Below are 27,161 nucleotides of genomic sequence, written 5' to 3' on the forward strand. Positions count from 1 at the left end.
TTGGGTCACCACACGCATCCTTGACCCGTGAGAAGGTTTACATATGCTTTGCTTCATGAAAGCGGACAAACACACCCAGTAGATTTTTTTTTTTTTTTTTTTTTCCCAGGAAGGGAAGGGTGTGTGGGGGGGGGGTACGACAGTGCTTTGTGTGCATCAGTGACTGATATGTCTGGTACCTCTTCACCACCACCCTTCGCACTAAGCGACCGTGGTCTTTCTGAACCAGGTTCAGGAATGTTCCTCAAGTTCTGAACTCAGCGTGACTCTGGGAAACAGTGAAGCTCCGCCCTGCCAGTCTGAGGAAGACAAACCTCCTCCGCAGCGTCTCGGCCTCAGGAGACTGGCTGTGCGTGTTTGCGGATTCTCTCGAAGTCAAATGTGTTATAATAGCGATATTAGAGAGTTTTTAAACTAAGAAGGAAAGCGCCGTTTTACTTTTCGCTGGGACATTTGATTTGTGCGCCGCGCGCTCGCCCTCCTCGCGGAGCCGAACGAGTAAATCTGAGGCGCGGTGGGAGGGACTCCGGCTGCGCTCGCGCTTCCCTCCCCTCGCGCCCGCCGCGGTTGGCTCGGGGAAGTGACAGTCGGCGCAAGGTGAGACTCCACAGGTGGAAAGATGTTTCACTTCACTTGAGCAACTCTTCCTCGTACAAGTGTAACGGCGACAATAACAACAACAAACACCGAGACGGGGGGGTAAACAAACTTCTCGGCGTTTTTCCTGAGGGGGCAAGCGGCGCGAGAGACAAGAAGAAGTAGGAAAACCAACAGGTAAATCCGCGGTGGCTCCGCGTTCACCAAGCTAAGTGCCTCAGCAGGAGTCCGGTGTTATTTTCGTCTTCCAGCCTCAACTAATCACTTCAGCTTCTACTTGGTTCTGAAAAAAAAAAAAAAAAGTTTTAACTGTGATGTCTATGTCCTCAGTTCATTTTCGCACTGTGACTGACTGCGAGTCGTGATATAAGTTCAAATTAATAAAAGTAACCATGATGATGACATGTGGAGTGGAAATCATGTTGTAAAGTTTGCTCCACGAGTGCCCTGTCGAGTCCACTAGTTACTTAAAGCGCTGCTATCGCTAAGTGAACGTTTAATTAATGTGTTTGTAGAAACATTCTGAGTATCTCGAGACTCCAAAGTTTTTTTGCCTGCGCTAGTTTCGACTCGGTAATTATTCTTGTTAGAAAAGAAAAGGATTTAATGACACATAGGTGGGTACTGAGAAGGTAACTGTAGGTGTGTAGTAAGGGAAGACAGACACTCGTTCGCCTCCAGTTATGATGCCTGCGGGCCCAGCGCTGCAAACCCCCCCCGGCACCTGTTCCCTGTGTGGAGCCTGGACTGCGCAGGGCATTGTGGGTACACGGGTGAATTGGGACCTGACAGGCATTTCTTCGGTGCACTTTGACCTGTGGCTCTGCCTTACGATAAGGCGCAGCTGTGGCCAGAGAGCAGAGTAAACTTGCCGTGCCAGTTTGGTCGACCTCTGTCACCTGACCTGTAGTCAGTGTAGTTTCTCCACACAATCAGAGACGCTGTTAGATTTGTGCATTCTGATTCTCTTAGTTTTGGTGTTGTGTTTCAAATTATTGCAAATAAGAGTTATTGGTGGATGGTCTTTGCAGTCACTCTTATTCAAAGGTTGTGATTGAACTGTTGGATTCACCTGCAAAAATGTCACACTCAGAATTTGAAAAGTAGCAAAGGTGGAGTGGAGTTATAGTTTATTTAAGAACTACAATGATTTCAGTGCTTTTTGACATTTTTTGGTGTTTGCAGTAATTATTTGTAATCAAAAGTGGAAGAAACTGCTGTAATCTAACTTGCATATACCAGGTAAGGAGTAAATTAAAACTAGTTTGTCAGGTTCTGGTTATTTCCTTCAGTCGAACGAGCTAATAGACTAATTAAAAGTTGCAACTTGAAGTCCACAAACAGGTACGCTTACTGGACAGTAAGTGAACACATAAGAGTGCACTGAGATAGAAGTTACCAGCCGAAATGTTACAGACAAGATCTGCATTGCAATGCGTTTACAGTATATGACCTGATTATTACTGCACTGCTCCAGCATAACTTTAGCAGTGGAATAATACACCGTTGTGATCAAAATTGTGCAGTATCATATCAGAGGAGAGACTCAACCATAAAGTCAACTTTATTGTCATTCCCACAATACCTTTAGGACATACATAGGAGTGAAATAGCATTTCTCCTGGACCATGGTGTGAACACAGAGGGCAACTTGTGAATTAGTGTAATACTAATAGTATAATACCAAGCTACAAAACTAAAACACTCCAGGATAAAGTGTAGTGATATGTTCAGTTCAATAAATGTAAACAGATTTTAAAGAGGTAGTGCAAAAGAGTAGGTTTTTTTTTTTTGTGCAGTAATTGTTTGTAAAAATGAGCAGTAGTATGACCTGATATGGAATGTATTTAAGAATATTGTACCGTGAGGTTTTTTTTGTACTTAGCAAATGTAAGAAATGTAAATATTTAAACAAGGCTATCACTTTGTGCTTATGGCTAACCAAAGGCAAGGAAAGCAGAGTTGTTCAGATTCTGGTTTAATTGTGACTCTTTCTCAATAATCCAGTGCATGTTGGTTTGAGAGTCTCAGCGTTCTAACCCAGCCAGTTTTTCTGGCTCTGGCCAGTTGTATTGCGACTTGCTCCCTAACAACAGAAGTGGCTGGTAAGTGCATAACCCGAAATCTGAGAATATTCAAGAGGAAGCATTACTCGTAGGCTGGTGTGAACATTTCTGTAATGAGAGCATCTTAAGCAAAGAAACCAGAATGTATTAGGCCTTTTTAGCACATTCTGTGGTCCATGTTCAAGGTCTTCATCCCTGCGGAATCTTCCCTGAAAGGTATCAGTGTTGACCAACTGGCTGGGATAAGATTACCAGTGTGACACCCAAATAAGCAGAAAATGTGCAGAAGAGGCTTACGGAATACTTTCCGTAATCGCACAGGAGGGAAAATGCATTGCAGGTTTCTGAAAGCATCTTTGCATTTCTTATGTGAAAGAGTTAAAACTTCATAGATTAGTTTTTTCTTCAGATCACTAAGTGTAATGTGATCTGTATATTCCATGTAGGCAAACAGTGCAGTGCAAACTCACCTCTCAGGAGAAAAAAGATATGAATAAAGAGTGACTTCAGGCCACTGAGAAATGAGGATCTGGGAACTGGCCCTTGAGATGTTTACAGTGATGTATGGTCTGGAAAGGAGTTTATCATTTAGTTCAAATTCTACAGTGTGTGTTTAAAACTGATGATGTTATCCTTATGTCATCCTGTAGAATTTGGATAGCTTGTGGTCTATAAAATTTCATGTTAACCAAATGTTTTGCCCCCCTTTTGTTCTACTGTGTGGGTGAAAAAACTAAAAACAATCTTTTGGCAGAAGAATAGCTGTTCAGATTTACCATCAGGGTATCATTTCAGGAATCTTGAACTGGAACTGAGGGTATGAAGACATTGTCTGACCCTCATACTTCTGATGCTTACACTTTACAGAGACATAATTTCCATGTAAATGTGTGACTAGGACATTGCAAGAGAAGTGATTTGTAAAATTTACCAGTATCCTTTAATATTTGGGAGTGTTCCCTTCTAGGTATGCCACTGTTTTTAAACTGATGTTGTTGCTTCAAACATGGCCTTCAACATGTATCTGTGAGTAGCACTTCACAGAGCTTTCTGTCCAGGTGATAGGTGAGAGAAATCCATTTCTCTTTGTTGCACTGTCAGAGTATGAAAAGTATTTTCCTCTAACAGAAGTGCCCAAACCAGTGTCAAAACCAGGCCAGAAGGAACACGTCCTGCCAGCTTTTGTTTGTGTGACCTAACTTGTTTTTTCAGAATTTTGTAATGCTGTAGTCTATTTTATTATGGATCCAGGCTCGGAACATACAGAATGGCACTGGAGAAATTTGATTCCACTGATGAAGTTGGTATCCCACCTTTTGTCTCGGTTCTTCTTTACTACCTCCTCCCTGTCTGTGTTTGCCAGTATTTGTGACACTGCTTCCCACGAAGAGGGTGCAATGCAGAACTAAAGACAGACTGACAAGAAGCAACTGTGGTAGGTCACCATTATCATACACATAAGCAGGAATATATAGTACTGCAAAATGAAAGAGAAAGAGTTGTGGTGAAAAGAATTGAGATAAGGTTGAAAAATGATTCCAGTTTCAACTAATTGTCAGAACTAGGACAGAATTCTTACCTCCTGATGTCATTACAGAATATGACACCTGATCTATATATTGAGAAACTTTTCTTTGAAGTTTTACTTAGCAAAAATATTATACTGATATAGATATTTAAAGGTTATGTGCCAGTAGATTATCATCACTCTATTCCAGCAATGTATTGGTTAGGTTTAACAATGTAATTAATGTTGCTGGTAGATGCTTTATTACATTCAGAAGCCCAAAGTTGTTCAGTCCACAAAATAATATTTTGTTTTAAGCAAAACTGTGCATTTGATCCAATGACTGATAGTAGAATGTTATGATGAAACTTCTCTCTGTACCAAGAGATAGTCCAACTGGGTCAGTTTTCTAGTGTTGTAGTACAGAAGTGGAAGGTGTGCTCTGGTTAAAATATCCACTTATAAAATGGGTCAAACACTCTCAGTTACTTTGGACCAACAAACAATTCAAGTGATCAGTTGATATGAATGTGCGAGTAATTATGTATGGTTCTGTTTTGACTGGTTGTTAGAATGATAACCTATCAGTGAAACAGTATCTAGATGGAAAATGTGCATGGAATTAGTCCCCAAACCAAATACAAGAAAATAATTCTGGGCAGGGGATAAATAAAAGTATTTAATGTATTTTCTCATTAAATCTTTTAGGTAACTGCATCTCTGCTACATGTGATGACATTAATGAGTAAGGTTACCACAGACCCCACCCTTAAACAACAGGTGTCAGCTGGAAAGGGGAGCTAGCCACCACAAGCAAATAACGTCATCCACAAAGCCAGGACAAAAGATTGAGTTCCCTGCCCTTTTGTATAGTGAGATAGTAATATTGGGGGTATATTCAATTCAATTCATTTTTATACAGTGCGCTTCTCACGCAGTGACACAGAGCGCTTGAATGCAGGCGTAAGGCAAAGAAACAAAGAAGACAGTTGACTACAGACTGGTGTAATATATTATCAATGCTTTTATGAAGCTATAAGTATGTCTACTGGCCACGGAGGAAAGGAACAGAAAACTCCAAACTGAAAGTCGAGGGAAGAAAAAAAACCTCTCGGGGTCCAAGTGCCAATGGCTGCTCACCCTTTGGCATTCTTTATTGGCAGTCTTTATTGGTATGTTTCGATGGTCTGCTTGAGCCAAACCTACAGCCATTATACTGTGAGTTGACAGCCTGCTTTCACACCTGTTTCTGACTACCAGAGTATAGACAGGAAATTGAATCAAAGCTAGTTAGTGAAACTGGGTAATAGAGATTTTGTTTTTTTATTTTTCTTTTTTAAGGTTGGGGGTGATGGGTAACAAAATTGATCTTTAATACCAGAAATGCGAGACAAAATTGTTTGGCTAATTCATTCTTATAACTTAATTGACTGGAGGAGCAACTAGAGATGTGTGTACGGGCAGAAGAACACGGGTGCTGAAAAAGTCTGAAAACAAACATGGACAGTCAGGTTTTTTAGTGAGGTCTGATTATCAACTGACCACACAAACAACCATTCTAATACACAGACATTAAACCTCATGCTGTTGTGTGAAAAAAATTTTTTAAACTTTTGGAATTTTCAGTATTTCTGTGTGTTTATGGTGTGATCTTCATCTAATTTGTAATAATTAATGAAGACAGTCTTCTGTAACAAACGTTCAGTAAAGATACAGCAACATAAAGTTTTGTGCAAGTGGTTTAAAGAGCCAGTCGATCAGCCAATCAATTGATGGACAAAGTATGTGAACCGTTACGAGTGGATCCTTCTTTATTGGCAGTAACCGCAATTAAACACTTTCTGTAACTGCTGATCACACCTGCTCAATGGTTAGGACTCATTTTGTATAGAGGAACGGACCAAAACTGTTTAAGCTCATATACAGTGGATATCAAAACTTCACACACCATTATGCAAATTTCAGATTTTTTGATGTAAAAGTTGAAATCAAAACACATTATGCTTGACCTTTTTTCTCCTTTGAAAAGATCTTGATGCAAACCATATTTAAGTGAAAAATGAACAGATGATGCCACCACCACACTGTAGAGCAGGAACTGTGTTCTTTTGGTGATGAGCTGTGTTGGCTTTATACTAAATATATATTTCGGAGTTGTGACCAAAATGTTCAAGCTTGATATAATCATACAGTTTCTTCCATTTATGAACTCTTTGCCTGACTGTGGACCAGTGGAGGCCCAAGTCTTCAGATCCTTCAGTTCTTTCATAACTATTTCCAGTCGTCTTTCACATTTTATGTAGGGCAGCAAGGTGGCATAGCGAGTAGCTGTAGTGCTACACAGCTCCTGGGCTGTCGGGTTTGGGCCTAGGTTGAAACCTGAGGAGTTGGCATGTTCTCCTCATGTATGTGTGGATTTCTGCTAGGTGCACTGATTTTCTCCCACAGTCCAAAGATGCATTTCGTGTGAATTTGTGACTTTAAATTACCCAGAGTATGTGTATATGTGAGTGAATGACCTGCAATGTATAGGTGTTCCATCCAGGATGTAGTCTGCCTCACACCAATGCTTCTGGCATGGGCTCTAGACTGCTGTGATCCTGCACTAGACACAAGTGGTTATTTAAAATGGATGGATCAATTAATTTTATGTTATTGAATTTACCTTTAGTTTTTACAGTGAACAAGTTGAGTTTAATCAGTAGCATTTACCTTGTGTCAAATGATCCTTCTTTAACTTCATTGAAGGGCATCATTTAAAAGTTTTGTATGCTGCTACATTTTTGCTGTTGCATCCACTCCATTAATAGTTAACTTGAAGTGCTGCGGTATTTATTTAGCTATAAAAACAAGCAAAACTTCAAACTGTGTAAATTGGTGTTTTTGATATAAACATCTGATAAACAAGTAATTTAATCTTCAATTCTAGCTGCATTTTTGCCACAAAACTGAATTTCTCTAATTATCTGGTTTTTCCACTTTCTGTGCCTCTCCTAGGTTAAGCAGGCATCAAGGAAGAATGGCAGCACAGGTCGAGATGAAGTCGGTGACAGGAGAGAGAGCAGGAGTCACAGGCACACTACATTTTGACTCGCTAGCAGACTCTGGCAGTAAGAGACCAATAGATTCTTCCGTGGACTCTCCGGGACATCTTACTCCAGAGTCTGGCAAGCCTGGAACAAAACCCCACCTGACCCCCAAACCATTTTCTCTGAACCTAAAACAGCATGTTCGACCTATTATGGCCCCAAAACCTCTTTCTAAACCAAAGTCTAAACTTGAACTTACCACATGTACCCCTTTTCAGCCCTCCACTGACAGCTCTGAACCCTTTCAACCTGAAATTTCCAGTTCTGACTCGGGCAGTTTCACAAATGAGGACAAGCCCAGCTATGCTAAATCCGACATACCTAGCACTCCTAAACCAAACTCTCCTAACCTGTCCAGCGTTCTAAAACCTGACCCATCCAGCATTACAAAATGTGAGCCAATAAGTACTCCAAACCCCAACCTGGCTAGCTTTCTGAAAACTGATCCAGCTAGTGTTCCCAAACCTGACCTTCCAAGCACTGCAAAACCTGTCCTTCCAATTAGTCCAAAACCCAAGCCTCCAAGCACTGTAAAACCTGTCACAAGTACTCCAAAACCTGCCGTGGTTAGTGTTCCTAAACCTGACCTTCCAAGTACAGTAAAACCTGATCTTCAAAGTACTCCCAAACCCCACCAAGACAGTACTTCCAAACCTAACCTCTGTAGCAACCCAAAACTATCCCTTTCTCCCAACATTGACCCATCATCTCAGACACCTTCCAGCAAACCTGCTTCTCCACAGTCCCCGGTTGAGCCCGTTCAGTTGACAGTGTCAGAACGGGTGAAGAGATTGTTACAGTCCCAGAGTTCCCAGAAGTCTTCAGCAGCTGAGTGGTCGGGAATAACTCAGCAGGAGAAGGATCAGCAGCAGGAGGGACATCGTTATGGACGGAAACACAAAGGGAGTACATCCATAAGCAGAACCAAGTCCATGGGCTTTCTTGACCGGGTTGGGTGGGAAGTGGATAAGCATGGGGACACAGACAAAGAAACTGGAGATGACAAGAACGCATCCATAGTATGGCCACGGAGAAATAGGTCCTTCATAGGGCAGTCACCTGTTTCCCAAAATCAGACCTCTTCAAGCCCCACAACATCATCTCATTGGAGTGGAAGGCAGCCACTCTCCTCAAACCTAAAGTGCAAATTTGAGCCTCTCAGTTCTGCTCTCCAGAGCCATGAGGACAAGGAGAAGGCTTCAGAAAGGAGAACAGAAGACACCAGCATATCAGCCGGTGAGGAAAAGGAGCAGGTCACAGATTTCACTACACCTACAAGCCTAGACTCCACGCTGAAGCAGGCAGCACAAGATGGAATGGAAGGAGGAAAGGAGATAACCAAAAACCAGGAAAAGGCTGGTACCAGTATAAAAAAACGAATCAGTCTCCTGTTTGACTCACCCTCCCAAGGCGGGGGAGCCACAGACCCAGAAGTGGAACCCCATCCATCAGCACAACCAATCCCAGAGGTGGACATCTCAGTTGGAGTGAAACAGCGGATTAAACTGTTGACCGGTGATGCGACTTCACATCAGACCACAGCTCAGAGAACTCAGCTGAAGCCCCGCCCACTCTCTCAGGACCTCACTAAATAGTAAGAGCAACTCACTTTGTTTCATTTTTCTGTTTATGCCAATATTTTCAGTTTGAAATGCAAATAAAAACTTTTTACAGATCTCATAAAGTAGGGGGAAAAAAATCCCCAAATATGTAGCTTTAATTATTTTGAGGTATGTCATTACTGATTTTAAATTTGATGAGTAAGACCAAGGAAGCTGAAATGCTAGTCATGCCACAATCAAAATAGTCGAGAGTGGTTTTGTTCTGACCTGTGACACTTGGCAATTGATATCTCGCAACATAGAGAAGGGATTTTATTCCTGCTGTTGGCCGGTTAGCAGAGACGTTTTTGTCTCTTGTATTAAGATTGATTTCTTCAGTCATTTTATTGAGGTTGTTACGGACCTGTTGGTGCACTTCTTTTTAAGCACAGACATCAAGGCAGAAAGATGGCTGCTCCCTAGCACATATATAATGACATTACAGGTTAATGTAAGGTGTGAGAGAGCACTGGAGGTGATATAGTTACACTGAAATAAAGGAGAAAATCAAAAAGGATCTCTGAAAACTCTGCAATTTTGATTTAATCTACAGCTTTTCAGCGGGGGCAACCACAGAGACTGGCAGTCTTGCTACTGTTAGCCTGGAGAAAGCAGGAGCAAGAGACAGTAGAGGGGATGGGGAATCTCCTAGGAAGGTGAGACTTTTACTGGTCCTTGGATGACTTGGAAAAGCATATGAATAAAGCAGTTCTTTCTCACATGAAACTTCTGTCATTCAATAAATTGAATTCTTTCCTTTTTTTTCTTCAGCTTGAAGATTCCTCTCTTGCCTTTACACCTGAGCAGGAGAGTCCGTCCATCCTAGAGGATGATACAGAGAGACAGAAGGAACTGGAACTGGAGAGACAGAAACAGCTGAAACTCGAACTGGAACTGGAGAGGCAGCGAGAGGCAGAGAGGCAGAAACAGCTGAAGCTGGAAGTGGAGAGGCAGCGAGAGGCAGAGAGGCAGAAACAGCTGGAACTGGAGAGGCAGCGAGAGGCAGAGAGGCAGAAACAGCTGGAACTGGAGAGGCAGCGAGAGGCAGAGAGGCAGAAACAGCTGGAACTGGAGAGGCAGCGAGAGGCAGAGAGGCAGAAACAGCTGGAACTGGAGAGGCAGCGAGAGGCAGAGAGGCAGAAGCAGCTGGAACTGGAGAGGCAGCGAGAGGCAGAGAGGCAGAAGCAGCTGGAACTGGAGAGGCAGCGAGAGGCGGAGAGGCAGAAGCAGCTGGAACTGGAGAGGCAGCGAGAGGCGGAGAGGCAGAAACAGCTGGAACTGGAGATGCAGCGAGAGGCGGTGAGGCAGAAGCAGCTGGAACTGGAGATGCAGCGAGAGGCGGAGAGGCAGAAGCAGCTGGAACTGGAGATGCAGCGAGAGGCGGAGAGGCAGAAACAGCTGGAACTGGAGAGGCAGCGCGAGGCGGAGAGGCTGGAACTGAAGAGGCAGCGAGAGGCGGAGAGGCAGCTGGAACTGGAGAGGCAGCGAGAGGCGGAGAGGCTGGAACTGGAGAGGCAGCGAGAGGCGGAGAGGCAGAGACGGCTGGAACTGGAGAGGCAGCGCGAGGCGGAGAGGCTGGAACTGAAGAGGCAGCGAGAGGCGGAGAGGCAGCTGGAACTGGAGAGGCAGCGAGAGGCGGAGAGGCTGGAACTGGAGAGGCAGCGAGAGGCGGAGAGGCAGAGACGGCTGGAACTGGAGAGGCAGCGAGAGGCGGAGAGGCAGAGACAGCTGGAACTGGAGAGGCAGCGAGAGGCGGAGAAGCAGAGACAGCTGGAACTGGAGAGGCAGCGAGAGGCGGAGAAGCAGAGACAGCTGGAACTGGAGAGGCAGCGAGAGGCGGAGAGGCAGAAACAGCTGGAACTGGAGAAGCAGCGAGAGGCGGAGAGGCAGAGACAGCTGGAACTGGAGAAGCAGCGAGAGGCGGAGAGGCAGAGACAGCTGGAACTGGAGAGGCAGCGAGAGGCGGAGAGGCAGAAACAGCTGGAACTGGAGAAGCAGCGAGAGGCGGAGAGGCTGGAACTGAAGAGGCAGCGAGAGGCGGAGAGGCAGAAGCAGCTGGAACTGGAGAGGCAGCGAGAGGCGGAGAGGCAGAATCAGCTGGAACTGGAGAGGCAGCGAGAGGCGGAGAGGCAGAAACAGCTGGAGCTGGAGAGGCAGCGAGAGGCGGAGAGGCAGAAACAGCTAGAGCTGGAGAGGCAGCGAGAGGCGGAGAGGCAGAAGCAGCTGGAGCTGGAGAGGCAGCGAGAGGCGGAGAGGCAGAAGCAGCTGGAGCTGGAGAGGCAGCGACAGCTGGAGCTGGAGAGGCAGCGAGAGGCGGAGAGGCAGCGACAGCTGGAGCTGGAGAGGCAGCGAGAGGCGGAGAGGCAGAAACAGCTGGAGCTGGAGAGGCAGCGAGAGGCGGAGAGGCAGAAACAGCTGGAGCTGGAGAGTCAGAGAGAGCTGGAGAGGCAGAAACAGCTGGAAATGGAGAGACATCTGGAACTGGAGAGGCAGCGAGAGGCGGAGAGGCAGAGACAGCTGGAACTGGAGAGGCAGCTTGAATTAGAGAGACGGAAACAGCTGGAATTAGTGAGGCAGCAAGAGGCAGAGAGACAGAAAAAGATACAAGAAGACAGGGAGAGAACTACCTACAGAACTCCACCCAAAGGGCAAATACCGATAAAAGTAAGTGGTGGCAGAGAGAGTGATGTAGCACCTTTGGATGAGCAGGTGGTATATGATGATTTCTCAGTGAAGTCCAGAAGATGGGGATATATGAGGAACAGGAAGTCTTCCATGGACACAGCCTTTCGCAATTCTCAGAGCTTAGCCCCTGATGATGATGAGGAGGAGGAGGAGAGCGATGAGAATTATAGACAGAGGTCGGGAAACCAAAGGCAGCAGCAAGAGATGGAAGGAAAGGATGAAGACAATACAGAGAAATTAGATAAGTGGACAAAAAGTATGGAACAAGAGAGGGAGGTGCGAGATCTGGAGGAGAGGAAGATGAATGAATCAGGTAGAGGGAACCAGCAAAATGAAGAGGAGCACCCAGGAAGAGCGACGCCTTTGGACAGTTCTGATTGCTATAACACTGAGGTGCACAGAAAATCGGGGGAGATGATAGCAGAGGATGAAAGACCACTGTCCTCCAGTAAAATGCCCCCCCAGCCGCCCTCGAAACCAGCTGCCAAGGGAAGACCACCATGCACTCAGACAGAGGTGAGTAGGGGAAGTGTGGCATTTTTGTAATATCTGTGAAGGGGGCGCGGTGGGGCAGCAGGTTTGGCCGGGTCCTACTCTCTGATTGGTCTGGGGTTCAAGTCCTGCTTGGGGTGCCTTGTGATGGACTAGCGTCCTGTCCTGGGTATGTCCCTTCCCCCTCCAGCCTTGCACCCTGTGTTGGGGGGTTAGGCTCCGGTTTGCCGTGACCTCGCTTGGGATGAGTGGTTTCATTCTGTGTGTGTGTATTCCATCTAGACTATGATCTCATGTGAGGCTTTGTGTTATCTATATTAATTTGATTTTGGTCCAGGATGGTTTACGAATGAGGTCCCACAGCATGAGCCTTGGGTCAGAGCAAGGAACGAGTCGCCTAGAGGGGTCTCTGGCCCGGGTGAGGAGTCGCAGCATCCACAGAGTGTCAGGCATGGAGGTCAGTAACCAGTGGGGGCAGGGTGTGGGGTTATCTATGGCAGTATGAGGTAGAGCACATTTATTGCCTTGTTATCTCCACGGCACTTCCCAGCTGACAAAAACAGGTGAGGGCGTTTCCTTTTTGGCAGCACGCATGTTGAGTGTAGCACTTGTTCAGCAAGGTTAAGAAAAAACACCCACTCATTGTGTATTGTGCCCAGTCGTGTGAGTAATGAAGCAGACATCCTTTTGCCTCCCTATAAGCTCAATTCAGCACAATAAGCAGAGTGGTAGTATTGTGATGCAAGGTTTGTAACCAACAAAGTCAGCCTGAATGTGACTGTCATTATTGACTCTTTGGAAACCGCCCACTGCAGTTTCAAGTGAAGAAGTTTTCTTTTTTTGACCAAGGTTGTTTTGGTTATTTTAGTTTTATGTATTTTTCTCTTTTGGGGTATCAGTGGCATCTGGTTATTGTAGTATTTGTAATATATACTGTAGCTCATGCTTGCTCAATTCCCATTCCTGCCCTTAGCATTACACTTAATTTCAGAACATTTAGCTGCTCTATTATCAAAAATAAAATCTTATTTTAATCAGACTACTACTTTTGAGTTAGCTGGAAGGATAGTCATTAGAGCTCTTACTTTGAAAACAAAGGATATGAGTTCAAATCCCACCTCCTGCTGCAATACCCAAGGTGCTTACCTTTGAAGTGACCCTGCTGTACAAATGGGTAAATTGTGATCAATGTAAGTGGCTTAGTATACAAACCTAAAATTGTAATCTTTGCCATCTTGGACAAAGATGATGTTTTCTCCTTTTGTTTTCTTTTTTTGTCTGTTTGATTTGGTCAACTGACTGACTATTATCACAGCAGATTTGAATTATTCAAAAAAATTAGTTAAAACTGCACATTGTGGAAATTGCAAGCCATTCATAACATTAAGAGCTTAATTTGTGAGAAAAAACCTGTAATTATCAAATACTTTCAAAAAGTATTTACAAGCAAAAGTAAGTTTTTAAGTATTACTTATTCTCACCTGTGATAGCACATGCTTATGTGATGAATTGATCAGCAGTCTTCCTCAGATGGCTTAGCCATTTTATTATTTTCAGTAATATTAAAGTGGGTTTAATTTTAGTTTTCTTCCAGATTGATAAAAGATGATAAAATTCCTGCACTGGACTAGCGTCTCATGCGCAGTGTATCTTGCTTCACACCCTGTGTTTCCATGGTAGATGCTGGAACACAGGGACCCGCTTAGGCTGAGTCAGTTGATGAAAATGGAACAAATACCTTAAAGAAAAATTCTTGCAGTACTTTAATACTGTAAATTATAACTTTAATAGGGCTTTTAGCCAAAGATTTTATTGAGTCATAAATGAAATGTTTTTGATTTATTGATTACTAATTTCCACTCCCAGTTGTATTGGTAATATGAGGAGTTGGTAGGCTGTGTATGAAAACGTCTTTGTTCGGTGTAAATTTCTAAGAGCTGCGGCTATGAAGTCATTATGGGAGTCGTAGTCAGAATGTTTTTCTTTGCCTCTCTGGCTCCATCTACTGGTTAGATTCCAAAACCAAAATATCGCATTTAACCTAATCTCTTGGAATATGAACTTGCACAACGCTCTTTAATTTACATAAAAGCAGCACGAAAGTCTGAGCTGAAAAGATGCATCCTGGAATGACTGAGTATTGTTATTATAACTTTTACTTTTTTTTGTAAATGTTATTAGTTTTTAGGTTTCCTATGCATATATTACTGAACGTGACTTCTACTTGTCAGCTGGTTTGTAGAACCTAATGACCTTTTCGGTAAGTCATGACATAGTATTTCTCCCATGGACCTCTTATGCTGACCACCTCTCACTTCCTGATGAAGTGAGATGTAAAAGTGTTTTTGTAAGATAAAATAAGTAGTTTCCATTTCAATCTTTCAAATACTTGTTTTTGTGAGTACTGTATATGTTGTGTGTCAGCATGTGGGTGTACACTTGGGTGGTCTTAAAGCAAAGTGAAAAACTATGGTGGAAGTATGCCCCCACACCTCCCCGCTCTGTTCCGCTCGCTTTCTGTTTTCTCTCTGTTTCTTGTGATGGGTTACTGTCGTTAGATTAGTGAGTGAGGCACATGCTGCTGTGGAAGATCAGTGCTACCAAGATGGGCTGTTGCATGGGTCACCCTTGTCTGAGGCCCCTCCGTCTCTTGTGGGTGAGTGCTGACTAGGAGCATAGTCCTGATAAGTACTGCTTGGGTGTGTGAGTGGGAGTGTATTAGATATAAAGCCATGGCTGACATGATGACATGTTTTGTGGTGGGTGAAATGGGCTAGTCAGCCTGTGTTGAATTCTTTGGTGATGAACTGTGCCTGTTGTTTCCTGTGTTGAGTAAAGTTGCAGCCTTTACTGCATGTTGCTCTGCACGATTAGTGTAACTGGTTATTCCACAAGTGTCGTGCAATTTCAAAGTAAATAGTAGTACTTTGAACGTTCTGATGCTACTGTGGGTGTTCTGCTGCTCTGAAAAGATAAGTGCTGTTAGTGTACAGAGAATATTGTTTTGTATGATAAGAAGCACATTAAATAGTGTAAACAGAATTCACTTGCAATGAATGAAGGTTTTTGATAGCACTAGTAAGTCGTCAACTAAGACACTGATCTTGATGCTACTCACTAATATATGTAATGAAACTGAACTCTGCCCTCTTTTAATGGGGTTCTGTGCAACAAACTGCTGCTGCAGTGGCTTATTAAAATTTGTGTGCAATTAGTTCATATATTGGGTTTGCTTTTCCAAATAGCACCATTGTGTGTTTTACGCAGTAATGTCACTTCCTCAGCAGGTGGAAAAACAGTTGATGTAAAAATGCCAGCCGTCTTCGCTCTCGCTTTGTTTTGGCCATCGGCACATTTTCAGAAGGAACCGTTGAATCCCTGTGCAAAGCAGGTGGTCACGGCTTTCAGCTTACTTTGTGCACTGATACAAAAGGTTAATAAAAGAAAGGTGGTTGACCATGTTGCATTACTCCAACCAGTAGTTTTTTGAGACAGTAAGGCACTCCTTGGGCGATGCAGTTGCTATACAGCTTTCAGTCTTGTGCAAATTGGTTGTAAGGACAGTGTGATATAATTTATGTTACAAAACTGAAAGTTATTTAAAAACAGGTGAAAGTGCTTGCATGCATTTCCTCCCATGAGTGTGTTTGGACTAGTGTGGTTTATTGCGCAAACACCGCGCTCTCCTTTTGTCGCTGAGTGGAGTGGTAAAAGCAGACTGGTTATTCTTTACATTTCTCTCTCTCTCTCTCTCTCTCCCTCCCCCCCCCCACCCCCCCTCCACAACTGAATTGTATCTGAAATCCCCCAGGGGGCAATAACAGCCCAAGGCTTTCATACAGCTCATATTTGCATTTATTTGGCTAGATTTTACACAAACATTTGTCGTAACAGACAGTTAAAGATGTTATACATTACATTTTACAAATGATTTGTGTGTCTGCTGCAGCGCTTCAGCCATTTAGCCATTTCAGACATTTTTACAGACTTTGCTTTCTGTCCTCTAACGTTGGTGAGTTGATGCTCACATGGGTAAGCTTATGGTCTGAAATACTTTACGCTGTTTTGTGGTAAAGACAATTACCGCTGATATGTGGAAATTGGAGGTATAGGAGGACATTTGTTGGGGCCATTGCAGTGTCCTGTTGTGTGTTTCTCTCTAGCTGGGAGATGTGTGTGTCTGACAACGTCGTGCCGAATAAGTGGAGAATAATAAGAAACCTGTGTGAAAAGTGACACAGTCCTGGGTGACAGTGCATTTCAAGCCTCCTCCCTTTCCCCACCCTTACTAATGGTTTCAGTGCGTTACTGCCATAATATTCTGTCTTCCTTTTTGGTTTGATAGCATGTCTCTGCTGTATTTGTCCTCATTTCCCTTGTTCTTGTGCTTCCTTTTGCTTTTTACTTGCATCCGGTGTTGATTCGGAGAGTCTTTCTCGTCCTAGACAAGTAGAGACAGGTTTTAGAAGCTGCAGCACTCGTGGATATCCCTCTGACTGCCCCTTTCCTCCCTCCCTATCTCTCTTGCTTACTCTCTTCCCTTTCCCCACCCTCTCGGTTTTTTTTTCTTTTCTATTCTGCCTGTCAGTCCCGCGGCGCTGGGAGGGAGCAGGGCAGCTGAACGGCTGACAGTACCTGCCTCTACCTGCAAAGAGGACATGGAAGACGAGTAGAGCAACGCTGCGTATTTAGTTTTGGTTTTCCATCTTTGTTGTTGAATTATTTCTAGTGTGTGCAAGTTATTTAGAGAGGGGAAGGATTTCTATATACGTACATATATATTTTCATCAAAGGAAAGCAAATCTAAGACTAGTCCTTCTGCTGTTCCTGGCTCTGCTGCCATTTGTTTCCTGTTGGGATCTCTGAAAGGAAAAAAGACGACACAACTTGGAATCTGGAGTAAGAACTTTTTGGCTTTTTGTTTCAGTGCAGAACACCTGAACCCCACGCTGCGGTGAGCAATGAGAATTTACTGGTTTGACGCATTAGAGGGACAGCATGTCCGATAAGGTGTATGAGGTGAAGGAGGGTAGAGTAACATCTAAAGTAATGTTTAACGCCTAACACTCTTATATGGCCTTCCGTTGGCTTTAAGTATCAAAGTTTAGTCACTTCAAATTCGGACTTTATAGTTTAAAAAAAAAAAAAAAATTAAGCTTAGCCTTTTATACACTTAAAATCTACAAAATATTTTCAGGTTAACACTTAAACCTGAGTATGTGGCATTGCCTGTTTTTTATTTTCAGGCAAAGTTGTTAGTTTTGAAGTTTGTAATTACTGTTTTTCGGCACTGAGCAGTTTTGGCCTGTCAGAGTAAATAAGGAGGCGATTGGTGTTATACGGTGACAGACGATTTCACACTGGTTCGTCACTGTGATTGACAGATAATACGGACCACTGAAGGAGAACACTGGGAACACGTGTCTCAGGCTCATGTTAGGAACTGGAAGTTGACTAAACTGAAAGTTACACATGTCCAAACTGGAATAATTTACCTGAAATTCAGCACTGCCCTTTCTTGTGGATTCCAAAGAATATAAGTGAGGACCAAATGAGTGTTGATGAAGATTCAAATTGAACTAAAGCGGTATCATCCTTCACTGGGACCAAGTTTTGCTCTGAATGCAACACGCGCTTCAAAGTGACTCACTCCATACGTGCATCCGAAAGGCCGACACAACGTTGCTCCGGGGGGTTATTTGTGCTCATCTGGGCTTTTTGCGTGACAGCCCACTTCTTGGAGAAAGGGTGACCTCCTCCGAGACACTTAGCACCATGGAGTACCTGGGAGACAAGCTGACTGTGGCCCAGTCACAGGTATCTGCTTGGGCTGGCAACGTGCGACGCTCCCTACAAGGTGCATTGAGCCTACTGTCCAACACCACAGATCATCAGGAGACGGCCACAGCTGAGGAAACGGGGGGTGGCACCTTCAGGAGGGCCACCTCCTTACGGATCTTGGCTTCCAGAGGCCGGGAGTCCCTTCGCAACTTCACTGCACGCAGCCAGCGCCACCTCTCCCTGCATAATCTACGTAGACGCCTGGTTGACCCACAGCCTGACCCCAAGGCTGACCCTGACCCCTCCAGTTCTGTAAGAGACGGTTCCTTTTCTTAACTCTTCCTTACCTATGTGGTCCATTCCAGAACGGAACAGCAGGGCAATATGTAGTGTAATGGTTATGGAGAACAGATTTATAAACTGAAGGTTTAAAGTTTAGCTAATCACAGTTGGTCTTGCTATAGTGATTAAAGTACTTAGCATGAGATGTTTATGCAAACTTATCAAACTATATAAATGGGGAAAATTGTCAGTTGCTTTTAATAAGCAATATGTAGGAAACGGATAATTTCAGAAAGAATATCTGAGTAAAGTTATTGAAATAACAAGAAGCATCTACATTTGAGGTAGTAAGAAAAAGGTGCAGTTTCTCTATGCTTGTCAGTTGCCCAAAACGGAGCTCATTCTAGTGTACATCAGTACTCCAGAATATAACGCACCAGTTAGCAAGTGACACAGTGGCGCAGTGGGTAACATACCCAAGAAAATACCTTGCAGTGGTATTTTCCCACCGTAAGAATGAGGAGGAGACCAGTCAGTCTTGGGAAGTGAGGATAGCTGACATTGCCCACATTACCTAAATAGCAAAAATTTTTACAGTCTTTGACCATGTAACGTCATATGCAACTAGTAACACCGCACTTTGACAACCATGCCATTTTTGGGCTATGTTTTCTACTGCTCACTTGAGGGACTGCACTCATAAGTGTGTAATTGTTAATCCTCACATTTACGGTGAAATCTACATTATGTACCAAAAATATTGGTCACTTCAAACAGTATGGGCTATAGCAGCAATGACATAGTTCCACTAGTTACACAAACCGATAGTTCATTTTAATGATAAACTATATCATACTCAATAAGCATGTACTCAAATATTCACAATACAACACAAACAGCAAATGTCATTACAACATTTTATGCCACCTAACCCCTAATCAAGACAGTGGATGGCTGTTTGGATTATTCAGAGGTTTTTGATTGTGATTGTAAAATTAACTTCTAAGTTATGAACAAATTGAGTTACGAACACACTTGTGTATCTAGTTGTGTTTGGAAAATTTGAGGTCCGTGGGTATAAGCAGTTTTCAGGAATACATTACATTTGTAAGGTGGGGTGAAGGTATTTCTAATTTAGATTGCAGAATGCAACCTTGACAAAACATGTAATAACAGATAACAAATGGATGCTTGAAGTAAATTGCTGTTGCTTTCAGCTGTTTGATTTTAGTATGTGAACAATTCAGAGGTACATTTACATTTCCAGGAATTTGATCTAGCTTTTTCAGCATTTGATACATCTCTACCTCCTAGTCCAAATGAAATCAGAGTGGACAGAAACAGGCCAAAAGCATGTTTCTCAACTGGCTTGGTACAGGAAGAACAGATTATGTGGCCAGATGCCTGGTGCCTGGTATCCTGCATGTCAGGAGTGGCCCACCACGTGCACCCAGGATGGTTGAGAACAGCTAGCAGCATGACCCATGGCTCTGCAGATGTTCTCTGTCTCTGTCAGTGAAGCTCCCATCAACCTTTAGCTACTTCACCACAGCACAAGGTTGCTATGCTGCTGCTGCTGCATTCATGTAAAGCTGTTTTTAGTCTATCAATTAAAAGTTAACCACATAGTAACCTTACGTGACCAGGATTCCACTTAATAAATTGCACTTGAAAAACAGGAAAGTTCAACGATCAAATCTATTTGCATACAGTGGCCATGTGGAAGAGTTGTGGTTGATTGGGAGTTTAGACTGAAGTGTAAGAACGGGTGGTAGGTATGTCCACGAGAGCTTCAGCTGCTACTGCACTCGAGAGTAAGAAATTCATTTGCGGAAAAGGGAAGGCCAGTGTAGCAATTCTGAGCTGGACTTGCATCCAAATGGCTATGGATTTCACTCTCACAGTGTCCTGCTGTATGTTGGAGCAAAGTGAAATAGCTGGAGAATAAGGCAGTTGTGAAATGTGTACACACTTCTCCCACTAAGGAGGGGTGACAGGTGCACAGGATTGCCTGATTGCATTTATGAGGCAATAAAAATATAATGGTCATTTTTCTCATCATTTGATTTTCGCTTACCCAGTCTCCAGTTATTAATGCCAGTTATCATAAATCAGTCCAGATTTTCTTTCTTCCAGTCTGCGATATTCAGTCCAGCACAATTAACTGAAATTGTATTTGAAAATTGTGCCAGGCAGCGATGATGCACTGCATTGTGGGAACAGTGTACCCACGCTGTCAGTCTTGCTTTTCCATTGAAGTTTGTATACTGTTTTGCTTTAGTTGTATAATTATTTCTCTATTTTAATGTGACGTGGCCTTCATCTTAATCAATCCAATCCATGCACGTAGCTCTGGTAAGCTTATGTTATTAAATCTTTTTTTTTTTTTTTTTTTTTTTTTTTTTAAAAATTCGTTGTTATACACAAGACTCTTGTTTGTGAGTGCATCTCCTGGAAAAAAGAAATTTCTGCAAATAGCTTACTTGTAACTGTATAGACCCAGGAAACCGTAAATAGCAACTATAAAATAAATTAATTAATTTAATTTTTACCTCTAAAAAAGTTGACTTAAAGACTCTCAGGTGTAGTATGGTGGAGAGCTTTTTATTAATTTAACGGGATATAAGTCTATGTACATTCCTTTCAATTTGTGAGTCTTACGCTGTAGCTTTTTCGTTTTACATGGTATGAAATTCATTCACTGTACAGATGGAGAGGGAGCTTCCTTCCGTTTGTCCTGGAAAGGGTCATGTGATTCAGTGTAAAGGTCAGTGAAGATAATTTCAGGCTGAGTATGAACAGAAAGGAACACACACACACACACACCAGGAATAGCACTAAAGACCACTTGAATATCAAATCCTCACCAGGTCCTCACAAAGAACTCAGTGTTTAGCTGTGAAAGAAAAATTAATGGTTAATATTGTGGTTAATATTTGTGGCGTTCACAAGAGAAATTACCAACACACTTTAGGAAAGGAAAAGTCCACTTTGACCGAGGACAGTTTGAGTGGGACTTATGGTGTTCTGTGTGCACTCTTTAAGCGGGAAGCACCAGTGTTACATGTTAGTTTATTTACATTACATACGTGTGTGTGTGTGTGTGTGTGTGTGTGTGTGTGTGTCAGTGCATTGAAGGGCTCCATGTAACTTTAAGTACACATCCTTTTATTTGGTGCAGAAGGGGAGGTAGGAGCACATTCAAATCCAATGTTTTCTTTGCAGTGTAGCAACAAGAACTTGTTACTGCAAGTAAGGCGAATTGCTGCTGCAGCTCTGTATGCACTCTGTTTGAGCCCGGTATAATCCTACTATGGTAGGAAACCGACTTTGTCAGAACATGTATGAAGTGCCTTCCTGTGCGTCAATGCCTTACGCCTTCCGTTGACACACACCTTCCGTGGACATACACCTTCGCCGCACCTATCATTCATCCTGTTATACTCTCCCCCTTGACACACCCTTCCCTCCTTAGCGTGCGCTCCTTTCGCAGCCTCAAGTGTCTCCAACTTCTGGATACTAGCAGAATTGTAGAATACCTGCATTATGTACTTTTTTTTTTTTTTTTTTTTGCCCCACAGGTGAAGTTTTGAGAAGGACTGGAAAAGCTGTTAGTCCATTAGTTCTTGAGGACCGATAATCATGAGCTAAGAATGAGGTAGTAAATGATGTCGCTGCTCAGCCACTATCTTTTGGCATTCTGCAATGTTGGTGCACATGCTAGCAGGGTCATGTGACTACAGTTTTAGGACAGATTTGTGTTTTATATGTTTCCCCCCCCCCCCCCCCCCCCCCCTTTTTTGAGTCGCTGAATGCGTTAAATAAAATGAGTGTCCCTGTGCCCTTCTGCTTTTTGTTGAAGGCTGCTGGCACCTATGCCATGTGCCTCTCATTCATCTTCACTGTCAGGAGCAGAAAAAGCTCCGTTGTACGATAAGCTCTGTTATTCCAAGGTTTTTAAAAGTGAAGTCATCGTGAGAACAATGCTTAATGTGCTTTCTGCTTCCCTGTGTAATGCATCAGGAGCAGCGCAACAATGAACGGTAAACACAGTTCATGTTATTCACAAGGAGTCCCAGAGATAAGTTGGCCTCTGCCCTTCAGCTGGAGCCATTATTTGGTGTTTGGTATTTGGTTGCCAGGTAGCAAGGGGAAAAAAAAACAACTTGGAACATACCGAACAGTAAATAGCTAGAATAAGTCATGTAATACAGTTAAAGCTCCAATGAGACTGTATAAGGAATCAGTCTCAGGTACATTACATACATTTTTGAAAACAGAGGAAGGAAAGCTTGCTGATGCTGAAACACTCCCGCTAGAAGCAGCAAGTTTTTTTTTTTTTTTTTTTTTGTGAATCTTTCTTCAGTGCTTTCCCCCCCTAATCATGACATGGAAAAGTTCTGGAGTCTGAGAAGTGGAAAGGCAGTTGTGGTATGCAGCCAGCACCATGACAGCGTGCAAGAGAAGCTGGTGGCGTCAATGGAGAAAAAGATTTTGACCGTGTGTGTGTGTGTGTGTGTGTGTGTGTGTGTGTGTGTGTGTGTGAGCGAGCGTGAGCGTGAGCGAGCGAGCGAGCATGCACTGAGAACAGTGCTGCCTCTGTGGCCTCCTCATTAGAAGATACACGCTTCAGTGGGCAACAAACACACTCTGAGCAGTGTTTCTTATGGTTCCTGGATACTCTCAGTACTGCCACACGTTTCTGTACTTCAGACCCTGAAAGCAGCTCAAAGGTGACATTCAACGAGTAAGAGTGGAGGGGGGGACAGGAGTTAATCGCGTCTACACTACATTACCATACTATATCCAGAAGATGATTAAATTTGATATTTTCCTCAGAAGTGGTAAGAGTAAGCAGAGTCTGCACACGCCACCGCTCGGTCATTGTACCTTGTCTTTCCAACTCTGGTCGTCCCTCAGCTCTATGTGTCTATTGCTGTCTGTCGTCAGAGGAACCCGAGTGCCACTACAGCATTCACTTCATTATGAGTATGAAGGAATATCGAAGCAGCAAAGATTCCTAATAGGCAGCAGTCTTCCTAAGATCTAGAGGAAGATTGGCTTCGTATAGCTGTCAAGATCAAATTTAAGATCCTGGTTATGGCCTATAAATGCATTAATAGAACTGCTCCCAGAGATCTGCAAGACTTGATCATCCGCTACACCCCAACCAGACCGCTTCGCTTTTCCATCTCTGCTTGCTTGGTGGTCCCACACTTGGAAGGTAAAGCACGGAGGTTCTCAGTTCTGGCTCCGTTTTTGTGGATCGACCTCCCCCTCTCACTCAGAACTGCTGAATCTCTGTCCACATTTAAAAAGGGTCTTAAAACTCACATCTTCCAGACTCACTTGGCCCATCATCTCTTAAGTTCATGTAAATGTTTATGCTCTATAACTTTAAGATGATGTCCGGATAAACCTTTGCACAGCTACTCCTATAATGTAACGTAAATGTTTCTATATCTCAAAAAAAAAAAAAAAAAAAAAAAAAGAATTTACTAGGAAGGTGATCGGGAATTGTCGATATCCTGATGAAGTTTTATGCAGCTACTCATATGATGTTAATTGGTTCATGTGGTGGAAAGAAACTAACTACATGAGAATCACACGTCTCCATCTAAGTGTCTCTTTCTGCTGATGTAATGAACACGTATTTTCTATGAGATATACATCGCTTTGGACAAAAGTGTCTGCTAAATGAATACATGTATATCTAAAATGTCTTTTGTCATCAGTACAAAGTAGCAAATGGAGAAAAGATTTGAAATGTGCTTTTGCGTCTCCTGCTGTATCCTCTGTGCATTGTAGCAGACGATCGATCGCCTTAGATGTACGTTAAAGCACAGCTCTTTAATTTATTACAACTCAGGGTCACTTTTCACAATTTTTTTATTAGCTTTTTACGCGTTTGCGTGTTTTCCTTTCTTATGTGACATTTCTGCTGAATGGTGTCCAGTTTAGCGGGTGGCGTCCTTGTAGATTGTGTAGTCGACTGTTCCTGTGCCGAGTCTGGGACAAACAACGGTTCTGTGTAATCCAGGACCTTCCTCTTCATTTTCCCAATTTGCTCTCTTCACCTACTTTTTACCTCCCCCCTCCCTCCTTAACAGCTATAAGTGCCATTAACATCCCTGTTAACCAGTAAATGATTATGTTGTTACGTTACATTATTTTGTGTTATGGTTATGGGACCATGGAAGTATGTTGTCAGCATTTCAAAAGCTTTTGTTTTTATTGCCAGCTCCCTGAAGTAGCTTTTGTGACACAGCCCATTAATTACCAGCCAGCAGAGCTAATTTAAACTGGGCACACGTAGTGTGTAGAACAATGTGGGACAGGTGCAAAGTCTCTCCCCCCACCATTCTCCACGGCTGGGAAGAACAGAGTTGCAAGTACTGCCTTTGAACACTGAAACTGGGTCCTACTTTGTGTATCTTAGGAAAAAAACTTGCACTCTGGCAGTCGGGATGAGGAGGAGGAGGAAGGGTGTCGGGATACAGACAGGCTGGTCCAAGAAACAGATCAGTACGGCTCCTTGGACACTACAGAGCACACTGATGACAGGTGGGTCCCAGCCGTGGTCTGCTGCATGTTCTCTACATGTCCTGCTGCAGGGACCGTTTTTTTTTTGTCCCGGGGACATTTAAAAACGTTCGTTTAAATGAAAGCCATACGTTAAATCACTGAGCGGCAAGGTTATCCTTCCTTAGCCATCTGTGTCTACAAGTTAAGGAGACCAGAACCTGGAGGACTGTTTTTCTTTTTCAGTTTAAATGTATAAATTAGGAGTATAAGTGCCATTAACTATTATAATTAAGTTCTGTGGAAGAGTTTTAAACTGACTGATGAGTGCAGTCTCACTAAGGTGCAGCATATACGTAAGTGTCAGTGTAGTATTTGCCTGGGCCTAGGGGCCCTACCCGTGTAGTGCTGCAGCTGTGGGGGGGGGTGCTTGGTCTGCACAGACGAGACAACGACCAGTGCTGTGTCCCGCACAGGGTCACGTGCGAGGAACCCTGCTCGCCGAGCAAGCCTGACACACCTGAGAGCCCCTCCCCCTCACCCTCTGTGGACACAGAGCCACTCCCCTTCCCAGAGGTGAGTCTTGGCTCCTCTCTCTTCCTTTTTAATTTGTTTGTTGTCTTTAATATGTTTTTATTAAAAGGTAGTTGTGTTTGTTTGGATGGATGGATGGATGTGTTTGTTTGGAGTCTGTGAAATCTGCACAGTGACAAGAAAATGTGTATATGTGTCTTGCTGTGTTTGCAGACTCCCACATCTCTACTGGACTCTAGCGCTCTGCGCTCCAGGGTTCAGCTCTATAAGAGGAGGCGGAGCCAGCGAGCGCCACCCTCAAGGGAAGCCCGTCTCAGAGCCGTGCAGCAGGAGGGCAGTGATTCCCAGTGGAGGTTCCATGACTCCACAGGTCATTCAGTCACCAAGTATTTACGGGGCCTTTTAAACCACCCCTTAGCATTTGGAGAACTTCCTATGGCTGTTTCTGAGGTTTCCAGCTCTGCATGACAGCACTGTACTCAAATGCAAAAATGTATTTGTGTTTCTTGACAAAATGTGTCCGTTTTTTTCCGTTTTCATTCCTGATTGATTTCAAGCTTTCTGGCATATTTCACCAGTGGAAGTGTGATGAACTGCTCTCGTAGTAGAAGTAGTAGCTCAGTTAGTATCTTATGTACATGATAGTTCTGCTACACTATGAAAACACCATGTTGGTGCCTCTCTGTTCTCTTCTACCTGTCGCTTCAGAGAAGAGAACTGAAGCAAAGATGGAGGAGGATTCTGAGTCGGAGGAGGAGACAAGGGCACCGGAGCCGTGCGTCCCATTCAGTCAGCCGCAGAGAGTCCCCCTCTTTGCTGGAATGGACCCTTCTGTCCTCAAGGTCAGTCTGGTGCCCATAGTGTTCCAGGCCTGGAGCAGCACGGGACGTGGCTGTGCCATGTTTCGGCCCTTGTCGAATCTCCGGAGCGCCAAGCTGCACAGAATGAGCACGTGTCTCTCACATTGTCATCTGACCTAATTTCTGATGGAACTTTCTAAACCATAAGTGACAGTGAATTATGAGAAATACAGTCTGTGTTTCCTTAACCCTCCCAGTGCCTGTCTGAGCACCGTTTTTCCGTGTTTGTGTGTGTGTCTCCCCCGAAGACTCAGCTGAAAAAGCGAGGAGACTCTGACAGTATGACAGAGCAAACCCAGGCCACACCTCCTCGCTCTTCCAAATCCCCCTTCCTTCCGCAGGCTACAAGGGTGCTGCCCCCTGTCGGAGGGAAGGAGAACAGGTACAAGGGCGACATTAATCATCAGTTTATCTATGTGGTACATTTTAAAGATGTATTTAATATTTGGAAACCCCACAATAAACTCCATAAATTACAGGAATAGTAAAATCTTTTCAAAATGTAGTCCCCCCCCCCACACACAGTGGGATCACAACTTATCCGTCCTGTACAGAGTAAAACAAACGGTACCCAAGCGTGAGGCACCTGTAAAGTGACCTCGCTTTTGCATTGGGATTCACTCACGTGATGCCAATGACACTGTCTTCCTGTTCCGGTGTGCTTCCCTCAGTGGAGAGTCCTCCCCTCAATGGCTCCAGAAGCTCAAGTCCAAGAAGGCTTTTAGCCAGAACGAGAGCGACATCTAGCGGAGGAGCACAAGGTCGGTCCTGTCAGTAACACTCGTTGGCGTCGCCCTCAAGAACTCGCTCACACAGCCCTGTGATTATCATTTCCAGCACATTAGTTGTGTTCCGAATCTGTGAAATGCACTTAGACACTTAACTCTAAAATCATCCTAAAGTTCTGGAACACAGACATGAATATGAGATACAGTACGAGACAGAGTAAACTCTTTAAGGGCCACCCTTAGAAAAAGTCATTTTTGGGAGAGAAACTGGAGAAATTTTGTCACTTGTCACTGTGTCAAGACACATTGTACACTTTACTTTGCAGTTGGTCTTAAAGCTGCATGCCGCAAAGGAAGTACCACCAGCGAGGTTACAATAAACAGCCTTAGCGTTGACTCTGCTTCTGCTGCTGATTT

General features: G+C 43.7%; 1 protein-coding gene across 12 annotated transcripts; it reads left to right on the forward strand.

The window, feature by feature from the left end:
• Positions 1-250: 250 nt before the first annotated feature.
• Positions 251-27,145, forward strand: tnks1bp1 (tankyrase 1 binding protein 1). Of its 12 annotated transcripts, none has more exons than XM_029252779.1 (13): positions 251-774; positions 4,027-4,098; positions 7,168-8,853; positions 9,414-9,516; positions 9,632-10,864; positions 10,898-12,061; positions 12,375-12,494; positions 24,540-24,664; positions 25,099-25,198; positions 25,370-25,526; positions 25,865-25,998; positions 26,265-26,398; positions 26,688-27,145. In XM_029252779.1, exons 3-13 carry the CDS (start codon positions 7,190-7,192, stop codon positions 26,761-26,763), a joined length of 5,010 nt encoding a protein of 1,669 aa, XP_029108612.1. In that variant the 5' UTR covers positions 251-774; positions 4,027-4,098; positions 7,168-7,189; the 3' UTR covers positions 26,764-27,145. The 12 variants fall into 12 exon arrangements, with proteins under 12 accessions (XP_029108612.1, XP_029108615.1, XP_029108611.1 ...); XM_029252782.1 differs by having other exon boundaries at positions 9,632-10,156; positions 10,283-12,061; XM_029252778.1 differs by having other exon boundaries at positions 252-774; positions 9,632-12,061; positions 26,688-26,777; positions 27,071-27,145.
• Positions 27,146-27,161: the final 16 nt, after the last annotated feature.

Source organism: Scleropages formosus, chromosome 6 (genome assembly GCF_900964775.1).
Source record: "Scleropages formosus chromosome 6, fSclFor1.1, whole genome shotgun sequence".
Classification (NCBI taxonomy): domain Eukaryota; kingdom Metazoa; phylum Chordata; class Actinopteri; order Osteoglossiformes; family Osteoglossidae; genus Scleropages; species Scleropages formosus.